The 12575-nt window shown below is 43.2% G+C and overlaps 1 protein-coding gene and 3 non-coding genes across 4 annotated transcripts in view; 1 reads left to right on the forward strand and 3 right to left on the reverse strand.

Moving 5' to 3' along the window:
• Positions 1-5430, forward strand: part of NARF (nuclear prelamin A recognition factor) — an 18666-nt gene extending 13236 nt beyond the window's left edge. Inside the window, exon 10 of the mRNA XM_010007189.1 lies at positions 5189-5430. Coding sequence (XP_010005491.1) covers positions 5189-5430 — 242 coding nt within the window. The remainder of the gene's footprint in view (positions 1-5188) is intronic.
• On the reverse strand, positions 4788-4859 carry TRNAQ-UUG. Its single transcript has one exon. It is a non-coding gene; the product is annotated as a tRNA-Gln (tRNA).
• Positions 5431-10416: 4986 nt separating the features above from the next.
• Positions 10417-10488, reverse strand: TRNAQ-UUG. Its single transcript has one exon. It is a non-coding gene; the product is annotated as a tRNA-Gln (tRNA).
• Positions 10489-11613: 1125 nt separating this feature from the next.
• On the reverse strand, positions 11614-11685 carry TRNAQ-CUG. The gene has a single exon. It is a non-coding gene; the product is annotated as a tRNA-Gln (tRNA).
• Positions 11686-12575: the final 890 nt, after the last annotated feature.

The following is a 12575-nucleotide window of genomic DNA, read 5'->3' on the forward strand; positions in this document are numbered from 1 at the left end:
GTCCTTGACCTGTGATGGATTGCTTGACTCAAAACTGATCTTGCAAGGTACATCAGCACGTTCTGCTGGGGCAGGGAGTGTGGTTCCCGATGAAGTTACTCCCTGAAATGAAGAGTTCCCTTCATGTCACAAAATGGGCTCCCCCAAGAAGGTGAGATGACTTTACTCCTAGGTATGCAATCCCTCCCACCATGGGGAAACAGTCCTCATGATTTTTCAATATTGTTGTTGTGAAGTAACCTGAGATTTACTTGCCTTGTTAACAAAAAGCCCTTAACAGGGCCAAGTGTGTTTATCAAGAAGTGTAATGAATTTATGAATGCCTTCTATCCAGATTGTAACAGGAATGACTCAGTTCCAAACTGGAGTCACCATTCCTTACCAATGTAATATTTTGTGAGGAACAGGAACCTTCATAGAAACTGAACTTGAGAAACTAATGCTAATGGTTATGATTCAGTCCTTCGTTAAGAATAGTTCCAAATTGGTTGGTTGGCTGGTACAAAACCAGAACATATTCTTTCCTTCTAAGTTTTCTTAGAAACTTGCAGCTAGGAAGGGTGGTGCTGCAGACTGTCCAGCTTCCTGGTGAGAATGAAACATGAACAGGCACTGTCACTTGAGCACGGCACACCACAGCTTCACTAGATTTGCTGGGCCAGACTTAACAGAACTTCCATTCTCTCATATTTCTGTACACAAAATACCAGATTGTTCTTTCATTTATCTCCATGCTGACAGACTTCTGTAAAAATAACTCAGTGGAGTGCCTCTGAAAAAAAACATTAGCAATGCTTTTGAGCTCATCAAAGTGATTATACACTGGCATAATGAATTTGGGTGCACTTATTTTTTTTAAGTGTGCTGAAGAGGTTTCATGTCACAGAAATCTTAAAGTGGTATTTGCATGCAAGCTTTGCTGTAACTTCATGGGTTGTGAAAGGGTTATTTGAGAATGTGATGGACATCCAAAAAAAAAAACTACTGCCAAACTACTCCAGATTTCCTTAGTAGCATCAGATTTGTTCATGATGAATGGCTATTTGAAGCTAGCCAAGCCTCTCAGCTTTCATTTTCCAGTCTAAAAGTGTGGATGGGCTTTTGTAAATTATTTCAGTCAGTGTTTGATCCTTCTTGTAAAATTTTTCATATTACAACCGCTTGTTGTGAGTCAGATCTAATGCTGCAAAAACCTGTGTTTGAAATCTGCTTTTGACTTGAACACAGTGGATAGGATGAAGGCATCAGTGAGGTCAGTGCAAGTTCTTGAATTGGCTGAACAACAGAGGCTCAAAAGGGGAGAGACAGACTTAAATATGTTACCCTGATGACAAGAGAGAGCTCTCTTAATGAGAAGCTGCTAATAGAATTGCAGCTAAATAACAAAACATTTCACTTCGAGGGATGTTTTCTTTCATGTGCAAATGAATTTGATTACTGTGCTACCCAAAGGCACAGAATGAGATTATACCCGTAAATTAGCCTTTGTAATTGTTCCTTGTAATAAAAACATACTTGCGTGGTGCAATATCAGAACATCTACAGAAATCTACCTCTGTACAGGAAGGGAGTCCAGAAATCATGGGAAGACCGATGTATAGCTAAAACTTTAATAAATGTCTGCTAAAGAAAGATGGTGTTGCATGACATTTCTGAACAGAGCACTTCTAGAAACAACATCCAGCTCCTTTGGTCTTGATTTCCTTTCTCATGATTTCCTCCAAAAACTTCAACAGAATTATCTTGTAATAAAGTGGTCTTGTTCTGTTTGTATAGGCAAATGCTTCTCTGTATATATGGTTTATAGTTTGATGGCATGTTTAAATTATATTGCTTCAGCTCCTTGTGTAGTGTGCTGCTTTTTGTGTGCTCATGCTGGGTGAAATGGTACGAAAGGTTGTTGGTTTGCTTTCCTGATGAAATCTTCACTAGCCTACACAAGAGCTGCCTTGCTGTTCTGAAAGGATTCCCTGGATTTTTTCCTACAATTAGAAAATGCTGCTCTGGTGTAGGTGGCACTGCTGTTCATGTTCTCCTTTGCCATTGTGCTGCTGCAAAGAGGAGCTGGTGGGACACCCTGGGGTAGGGATGGATCAGGAGGTGTAAGAAATCTGCCTGCACCATCCTGTGCTGCACTGCACCTGTAATGGAGATGGGGGCTCAGTGCAAAAAAGGAACTTTTCCACCATTTCTGCCATTGGCTCAAGTGTTTTAACCTAGTGAGATAGTAGCAATGTTAAAATCTAGTAGATTGTCTGGCACAGTTTTATTTTTAAAGATGAGAAAGGCATCTAATTGGGCAGCTTTTGGTGGCTGGTGGAATGTATAATAACTAGTGTCTTACAGTGACTGGTACTTGCTTGTTGGGATTTTTTTGGTCAGCCTTTGTTTTATAAGTCTTTTTGGGAGTAAAACTGATTTTACATTTTTAAAGCTCTTTTCTTTAAAGTGCCAATTTAAAAGAAAAAGGGTTTTTTCCCTTAACTGTAGTAGTCTTTCCCCCTCCACCTCCTTTCACTGAAATTTGAACATGTTTCAGAAAAACTTGTTTCAACTTCATGTATCATGAAATATTCCCCTAAGGTTTGATCCTGGCTTTTAAATCTACAGCTAAGAAGTCTGCCCTTGCTGACAGTGTGTTTCTAGCTACACTTTTTGAAACTACAGCATTATTAGTTCCCTGAGACAATTTTGGAAACTAAATTTCCATTGCTGCTGCCTTTTAAGCAATGGGAAGAGTCCCCAGTGTGGTCACAGCCATTGTGCTTTACTTCTCGGTTGAATGTTGTGCTGAGACAATCATGTCTCTGGGTGGTTTTTAGAAAAGCCTCATTTGGAGGGATTCTGGGAAAGCAACTGGAAATACTAAATGAATTTGGAAATTGTCTTGGAGTGTTCCTGACTTGAGCATATCAAGTGCTTGATGTCTTGGGCTGTAGGACTTTACTCTGAGATGCTACAGTGAGGGATGCACGTGAAGTACTTGTGCTCTGCCTGCCAGGTTTCCCTCAGCCACAGCACCTTGTGTTTGTCCATGTGGGTAAAGGACATGGGCAGGTGTGGGCTGTGCTGCCCCTGAGGGCAGGGGGTGTCTCTGTGTGCAGCAGTCTCAACTGGGATAGATTTGGACAATGTTCAGTTACCTACATTTTGGTGCTTTGTATTCAAATAGAGCATGACCATGAGTTGACCTGAATAAATCTTGATACTGAATGATGTACTGATTCTGCCTTATTCCATGTAAGACCTTAATTCTTTAAGTGCACTTTATTTTAACATATGTGCTTGTATGGTGAGTTTAGCATGGATATTGAGTAAGTCTGTAACATTAATACTGTATCAGCTAGTTATGAGTACTCTGGAATCTAGCTACACTTCCAACTGTGATAAATAGAAGGAGAAAGCTCCTGGATAGCAGTGGAAAATGATAATTTGCTGTTTAGAGTAGTAAAATAATAGATTGAATTGTTCCAAGGCTTTAAAAGCCTCATACCTCGGAAGAAGGATGTTGCTGGATGCAGCCAATCCAGGGGGGTTGACTAGTTGTGCTGAAGTTAACTGGACACAGCTGCTACAACACTGGTGCACAAGGGGGAGGAAAGGATGCAAATTAGCCCTGACACAGAAGAGGGGGATATTTTTTCAAAAATATGTTGTGCTAAAGTTTCTTTAAATAATTTAGCAAACATTTTTACAAATTCCCTTGAGCAGTTAGGACTAACTTCCACAAAACAATCACCAGACCTGGAGGTGGCCCCCATGTGTTCCAGGGGATAGGAAGGAGGGGTTCCTGGCTAGAGGAACAGGAGGAGCTGATCTTGTTTGGCACAGATGACATGTTTTGTGTAAGCAAAGGACTAGTAAGGGCAGGCTTTGAGGAGGGCCAAGATGTGTCCTCTGCTACTGTTGAAAATAACTTATGAGGAGGGTACCCTGTCTTCCACCTGAGTAGCTGGGTGCACCTGAAAAATCATGTCCAAATTCTGTGCTTTTATCTACTGAAAATCAGATTTTCCTCAGTGTGAATGATTTTTTTTCTCCTCAAAAAAGACAAGATATGTATAAACCAACAGTAAAATACAATGAAAGACCCGACTGAATGAAGAACTATATAAAAATTAGAGTGTTATTTGATATTTGTCAAATACAGAGCTAGGTTTAAGATCAGGGATAGCATAGAATCATAGAATCATGCCAGGTTGGAAGGGACCTCAAGGCTCATCTGGTCCAACCTTTCTAGGTACCACTGCAGTTTATATGAGGTGTCTCAGCACCCTGTCAAGCTGAGACTTAAACCTGTCTAATGTCGGGGAATCCACCACTTCCCTTGGGAGACTATTCCAATGTTTGTCCTGAGGGTGAAAATTTTATGTCTTGAGTCCAATGGGAATCTCCCCAGGAGCAACTTGTGCCCGTGACCCCTTGTCATGTCCATATGGCTCCTTGTAAACAGGGAGTCTCCATCTTCCTGGTAGTCACCCTTTACGTTCTGGAACATTGCTATAAGGTCTCCCTGAGGCCTACTCTTCTCAAGGCTGAACAAACCCAACCCTCTCAGCCTCTCCTCATAAGACAGGTCCTCCAATCCTGTGGATGTAGCACAAACCAAGAATACCTTGGCGCTCAGCTCCCTGGATTTTACCCCCCTTTAGTCTCCCACCTGCTGTGCTGTGACACCGCGATGGGTTTCTCCCTGGGAAGGTCACTCTGCCCTGTTCCCCAAAGCCTTGGGCAGCTCCTCAGCCCTTTCAAGGCTGGAGCCGAGGAAAAAGCAAAGCCAGGACGACAGGTTCTACCGAGATTTGAACTCGGATCGCTGGATTCAAAGTCCAGAGTGCTAACCATTACACCATAGAACCGTGGGGTGGCCCTGGCCCCCGCCCGCCCGTGTAATATCCAGAAGCACCGACCCTGGGACCTCCGGCTGCACCACCAGGGATGGAGCGACACTTGAATTGCATCTTTATTCCGCTTCTCACAGAATCACCAAGGCTGGAAAAGACCTTTAAGCTCATCAAGTCCAGCCTGTGACCTCACACCACATTGCCTAGACCACGGCACTAAGTGCTACCTCCAGCCTTTCCTTGAACACATCCAGGGACCCTCCACCACTTCCCTGGGCAGTCCATTCCAATTCCATCTAGTCCAACTCCCCTTGTGGCTTTTTTTTTTTTTTTTGTCTCCTAAGGGTGCCTAAATGGAAAAGGTCAGGCACAAACTGAAGATGGAAAACCAGATAAAGCACTGCTTCATCAGATGGAAGAAGTGTATGCTGCAATACCTGTGAGACTTCCAGAAACCAACATCCACGTCCAAAAGATGTACCAGGACTGGCTGGAAGGCATGGACTCTAAGAAGGTTCAAGAAACTTTGCACACCAAATACAATGCAGTCAATCCAACAGCCAGCAATCTGGATATTAAATGGTAACACATCAAACTTGCAGAAGATTTGCTTAGGTTAGGTACAGATTCAGCACTGGAACATTCTATGCAACTGCAGATGCTATGCACGAGCTGAGTGTATGAGTGAGGTGCTTCCTCCATGTGGGTTGTTCCTTGGGAAGAACTATTGCTTTGAAGAAAAAAAAAAAAAAAAGAAGTCTGGGAAAGTCCGGGTTCCTGCCATTGTCCTTGACCTGTGATGGATTGCTTGACTCAAAACTGATCTTGCAAGGTACATCAGCACGTTCTGCTGGGGCAGGGAGTGTGGTTCCCGATGAAGTTACTCCCTGAAATGAAGAGTTCCCTTCATGTCACAAAATGGGCTCCCCCAAGAAGGTGAGATGACTTTACTCCTAGGTATGCAATCCCTCCCACCATGGGGAAACAGTCCTCATGATTTTTCAATATTGTTGTTGTGAAGTAACCTGAGATTTACTTGCCTTGTTAACAAAAAGCCCTTAACAGGGCCAAGTGTGTTTATCAAGAAGTGTAATGAATTTATGAATGCCTTCTATCCAGATTGTAACAGGAATGACTCAGTTCCAAACTGGAGTCACCATTCCTTACCAATGTAATATTTTGTGAGGAACAGGAACCTTCATAGAAACTGAACTTGAGAAACTAATGCTAATGGTTATGATTCAGTCCTTCGTTAAGAATAGTTCCAAATTGGTTGGTTGGCTGGTACAAAACCAGAACATATTCTTTCCTTCTAAGTTTTCTTAGAAACTTGCAGCTAGGAAGGGTGGTGCTGCAGACTGTCCAGCTTCCTGGTGAGAATGAAACATGAACAGGCACTGTCACTTGAGCACGGCACACCACAGCTTCACTAGATTTGCTGGGCCAGACTTAACAGAACTTCCATTCTCTCATATTTCTGTACACAAAATACCAGATTGTTCTTTCATTTATCTCCATGCTGACAGACTTCTGTAAAAATAACTCAGTGGAGTGCCTCTGAAAAAAAACATTAGCAATGCTTTTGAGCTCATCAAAGTGATTATACACTGGCATAATGAATTTGGGTGCACTTATTTTTTTTAAGTGTGCTGAAGAGGTTTCATGTCACAGAAATCTTAAAGTGGTATTTGCATGCAAGCTTTGCTGTAACTTCATGGGTTGTGAAAGGGTTATTTGAGAATGTGATGGACATCCAAAAAAAAAAACTACTGCCAAACTACTCCAGATTTCCTTAGTAGCATCAGATTTGTTCATGATGAATGGCTATTTGAAGCTAGCCAAGCCTCTCAGCTTTCATTTTCCAGTCTAAAAGTGTGGATGGGCTTTTGTAAATTATTTCAGTCAGTGTTTGATCCTTCTTGTAAAATTTTTCATATTACAACCGCTTGTTGTGAGTCAGATCTAATGCTGCAAAAACCTGTGTTTGAAATCTGCTTTTGACTTGAACACAGTGGATAGGATGAAGGCATCAGTGAGGTCAGTGCAAGTTCTTGAATTGGCTGAACAACAGAGGCTCAAAAGGGGAGAGACAGACTTAAATATGTTACCCTGATGACAAGAGAGAGCTCTCTTAATGAGAAGCTGCTAATAGAATTGCAGCTAAATAACAAAACATTTCACTTCGAGGGATGTTTTCTTTCATGTGCAAATGAATTTGATTACTGTGCTACCCAAAGGCACAGAATGAGATTATACCCGTAAATTAGCCTTTGTAATTGTTCCTTGTAATAAAAACATACTTGCGTGGTGCAATATCAGAACATCTACAGAAATCTACCTCTGTACAGGAAGGGAGTCCAGAAATCATGGGAAGACCGATGTATAGCTAAAACTTTAATAAATGTCTGCTAAAGAAAGATGGTGTTGCATGACATTTCTGAACAGAGCACTTCTAGAAACAACATCCAGCTCCTTTGGTCTTGATTTCCTTTCTCATGATTTCCTCCAAAAACTTCAACAGAATTATCTTGTAATAAAGTGGTCTTGTTCTGTTTGTATAGGCAAATGCTTCTCTGTATATATGGTTTATAGTTTGATGGCATGTTTAAATTATATTGCTTCAGCTCCTTGTGTAGTGTGCTGCTTTTTGTGTGCTCATGCTGGGTGAAATGGTACGAAAGGTTGTTGGTTTGCTTTCCTGATGAAATCTTCACTAGCCTACACAAGAGCTGCCTTGCTGTTCTGAAAGGATTCCCTGGATTTTTTCCTACAATTAGAAAATGCTGCTCTGGTGTAGGTGGCACTGCTGTTCATGTTCTCCTTTGCCATTGTGCTGCTGCAAAGAGGAGCTGGTGGGACACCCTGGGGTAGGGATGGATCAGGAGGTGTAAGAAATCTGCCTGCACCATCCTGTGCTGCACTGCACCTGTAATGGAGATGGGGGCTCAGTGCAAAAAAGGAACTTTTCCACCATTTCTGCCATTGGCTCAAGTGTTTTAACCTAGTGAGATAGTAGCAATGTTAAAATCTAGTAGATTGTCTGGCACAGTTTTATTTTTAAAGATGAGAAAGGCATCTAATTGGGCAGCTTTTGGTGGCTGGTGGAATGTATAATAACTAGTGTCTTACAGTGACTGGTACTTGCTTGTTGGGATTTTTTTGGTCAGCCTTTGTTTTATAAGTCTTTTTGGGAGTAAAACTGATTTTACATTTTTAAAGCTCTTTTCTTTAAAGTGCCAATTTAAAAGAAAAAGGGTTTTTTCCCTTAACTGTAGTAGTCTTTCCCCCTCCACCTCCTTTCACTGAAATTTGAACATGTTTCAGAAAAACTTGTTTCAACTTCATGTATCATGAAATATTCCCCTAAGGTTTGATCCTGGCTTTTAAATCTACAGCTAAGAAGTCTGCCCTTGCTGACAGTGTGTTTCTAGCTACACTTTTTGAAACTACAGCATTATTAGTTCCCTGAGACAATTTTGGAAACTAAATTTCCATTGCTGCTGCCTTTTAAGCAATGGGAAGAGTCCCCAGTGTGGTCACAGCCATTGTGCTTTACTTCTCGGTTGAATGTTGTGCTGAGACAATCATGTCTCTGGGTGGTTTTTAGAAAAGCCTCATTTGGAGGGATTCTGGGAAAGCAACTGGAAATACTAAATGAATTTGGAAATTGTCTTGGAGTGTTCCTGACTTGAGCATATCAAGTGCTTGATGTCTTGGGCTGTAGGACTTTACTCTGAGATGCTACAGTGAGGGATGCACGTGAAGTACTTGTGCTCTGCCTGCCAGGTTTCCCTCAGCCACAGCACCTTGTGTTTGTCCATGTGGGTAAAGGACATGGGCAGGTGTGGGCTGTGCTGCCCCTGAGGGCAGGGGGTGTCTCTGTGTGCAGCAGTCTCAACTGGGATAGATTTGGACAATGTTCAGTTACCTACATTTTGGTGCTTTGTATTCAAATAGAGCATGACCATGAGTTGACCTGAATAAATCTTGATACTGAATGATGTACTGATTCTGCCTTATTCCATGTAAGACCTTAATTCTTTAAGTGCACTTTATTTTAACATATGTGCTTGTATGGTGAGTTTAGCATGGATATTGAGTAAGTCTGTAACATTAATACTGTATCAGCTAGTTATGAGTACTCTGGAATCTAGCTACACTTCCAACTGTGATAAATAGAAGGAGAAAGCTCCTGGATAGCAGTGGAAAATGATAATTTGCTGTTTAGAGTAGTAAAATAATAGATTGAATTGTTCCAAGGCTTTAAAAGCCTCATACCTCGGAAGAAGGATGTTGCTGGATGCAGCCAATCCAGGGGGGTTGACTAGTTGTGCTGAAGTTAACTGGACACAGCTGCTACAACACTGGTGCACAAGGGGGAGGAAAGGATGCAAATTAGCCCTGACACAGAAGAGGGGGATATTTTTTCAAAAATATGTTGTGCTAAAGTTTCTTTAAATAATTTAGCAAACATTTTTACAAATTCCCTTGAGCAGTTAGGACTAACTTCCACAAAACAATCACCAGACCTGGAGGTGGCCCCCATGTGTTCCAGGGGATAGGAAGGAGGGGTTCCTGGCTAGAGGAACAGGAGGAGCTGATCTTGTTTGGCACAGATGACATGTTTTGTGTAAGCAAAGGACTAGTAAGGGCAGGCTTTGAGGAGGGCCAAGATGTGTCCTCTGCTACTGTTGAAAATAACTTATGAGGAGGGTACCCTGTCTTCCACCTGAGTAGCTGGGTGCACCTGAAAAATCATGTCCAAATTCTGTGCTTTTATCTACTGAAAATCAGATTTTCCTCAGTGTGAATGATTTTTTTTCTCCTCAAAAAAGACAAGATATGTATAAACCAACAGTAAAATACAATGAAAGACCCGACTGAATGAAGAACTATATAAAAATTAGAGTGTTATTTGATATTTGTCAAATACAGAGCTAGGTTTAAGATCAGGGATAGCATAGAATCATAGAATCATGCCAGGTTGGAAGGGACCTCAAGGCTCATCTGGTCCAACCTTTCTAGGTACCACTGCAGTTTATATGAGGTGTCTCAGCACCCTGTCAAGCTGAGACTTAAACCTGTCTAATGTCGGGGAATCCACCACTTCCCTTGGGAGACTATTCCAATGTTTGTCCTGAGGGTGAAAATTTTATGTCTTGAGTCCAATGGGAATCTCCCCAGATGCAACTTGTGCCCGTGACCCCTTGTCATGTCCATATGGCTCCTTGTAAACAGGGAGTCTCCATCTTCCTGGTAGTCACCCTTTACGTTCTGGAACATTGCTATAAGGTCTCCCTGAGGCCTACTCTTCTCAAGGCTGAACAAACCCAACCCTCTCAGCCTCTCCTCATAAGACAGGTCCTCCAATCCTGTGGATGTAGCACAAACCAAGAATACCTTGGCGCTCAGCTCCCTGGATTTTACCCCCCTTTAGTCTCCCACCTGCTGTGCTGTGACACCGCGATGGGTTTCTCCCTGGGAAGGTCACTCTGCCCTGTTCCCCAAAGCCTTGGGCAGCTCCTCAGCCCTTTCAAGGCTGGAGCCGAGGAAAAAGCAAAGCCAGGACGACAGGTTCTACCGAGATTTGAACTCGGATCGCTGGATTCAAAGTCCAGAGTGCTAACCATTACACCATAGAACCGTGGGGTGGCCCTGGCCCCCGCCCGCCCGTGTAATATCCAGAAGCACCGACCCTGGGACCTCCGGCTGCACCACCAGGGATGGAGCGACACTTGAATTGCATCTTTATTCCGCTTCTCACAGAATCACCAAGGCTGGAAAAGACCTTTAAGCTCATCAAGTCCAGCCTGTGACCTCACACCACATTGCCTAGACCACGGCACTAAGTGCTACCTCCAGCCTTTCCTTGAACACATCCAGGGACCCTCCACCACTTCCCTGGGCAGTCCATTCCAATTCCATCTAGTCCAACTCCCCTGCCAGACCAGAATCCCCAAGAGTAGGTTACACAGCAACACATCCAGGTGGGTTTGGAATGTCTCCAGAGAAGGAGACTCTACAACCTATGGGAAGACTGTTCTGGTGTTCTGTCCCCCCTCCTATTCTCCAGTTTGCACCCATTGCCCCTTGTCCTATCACTGGACATCCCTGAGAAGAGCTTGTCTCTGTCCTCCAGACGCTTGTCATTTACATATTCGTAAACATTAAGGTCACCCCTCAGTTTTCTCTTCTCCAAACTAAGGAGACCCAGCTCACTCCCTCAGCCTTTCCTCATAAAGGAGATGTTCTGCTCCCTTCATTGTCATTGTGACACAGCACTCGACCCTTTCCAGCAGTTCCCTGTCCTTGAACTGAGCAGCCCAGAACTGGACACAATATTCCAGATAGGCAGAGCAGAGGGGGAGAAAAACCTCTCTCAACCTACTAACCTCAGCTGTTCTTATACACCCCAGGATGCCACTGCCCTTCTTTGCCACAGGGGCACATTGCTGGCTCATGGTCATCCTTCTGTCCACCAGGATCCCCAGGTCCCTTTCCCTCTGTTTCCTCATCCAGGTCACTGATGAATATATTGAATAGTACTGGTCCCAGTACTAACCAACCTAGCTGCAATAAATAATAAATAGAGGGAAAAATAACCACGACCGTTCTCTTTTTCCTGTACTTTCAATACGTCTCCAGGTCGCACGATGCGCCTACAGTTTACAGCACTCCCTAAGGCCGTGCAAAGCGGCAGGTTTCCCTTAAACTCAGTTTCCATTAGAATGGCAGTTTAAAAAACGGCTGCTCCCGGATAAAAATGTTCAGGTTCCACCGAGATTTGAACTCGGATCGCTGGATTCAGAGTCCAGAGTGCTAACCATTACACCATGGAACCGTTGAGAACACCCCCCGAACCGCGCCTCTTGAGCGAACCCAGAAGGACTCGGGACAAAACTGCCCTTTGCGTGCCCTTCCGGGTACTCTGTCCTAATCCTAGGTAAGAATTCCCCCGTTCATTTATCGCAGCATTTTACAGCACTGAAAATAACACACACTTAGAAGGCCCTCAGCATTAAACAAGATCACCAAGCTATTTCTCAGATCATGGGTTTCAAATCTCGAATTCAGACTTTCAATTTCACATGCACTGACTTCATAATCATATATTCGTTTTGCTTTCATGCATTTTTGGGCTGAATGTTTGCTTGCTCTACTTGAGAAGAAGCAGGGACCATCTGCCCCATCCCTGGCAGTGTTGAAGGGCAGGTTGGATGGGGCTTGGAGCAGCCTGGGCTGCTGGGAGGTGTCCCTGCCCATGCAGGGGGTTGAAACTGGATGAGCCTTAAGGTCCCTTCCAACCCAAACCATTCCATGATTTTATGATTCTATTTTTTCAACCACTATTTCAGTTTGCCAGATTTGTTCCTCTCTTGGTGGACAAAGAACACTTAATTTGAACAGGTGAGACACAGAAAAGCTACAAATGCATGCAACAAGCTTTTAAATGTGTAATTAAAGACATGGTTGACAAGGCCACAAAGATGATCCAAGGGCTGGAACAACTCTGCTATGAGGACAGGCTGAGAGAGTTGGGATTGTTTAGTCTGGAAGAGAAAAGGCTGCAGGGGAAACCTTATTATGCCTTTCAGTATTTAAAGGGGACTTAAAAAGAAGGGGACTGACTTTTCTGTAGGGCCTGTTTTGATAGGACAGGGAATAAAGAACCCTTTTAAACTAGAAGAGGGGAGATTTAGATAAAGAAGGAATTCTTTACAACAAGGGTGG

The sequence above is a fragment of the Chaetura pelagica genome, unplaced genomic scaffold (assembly GCF_000747805.2).
Source record: "Chaetura pelagica isolate M959 unplaced genomic scaffold, ChaPel_1.0 scaffold180, whole genome shotgun sequence".
Classification (NCBI taxonomy): domain Eukaryota; kingdom Metazoa; phylum Chordata; class Aves; order Apodiformes; family Apodidae; genus Chaetura; species Chaetura pelagica.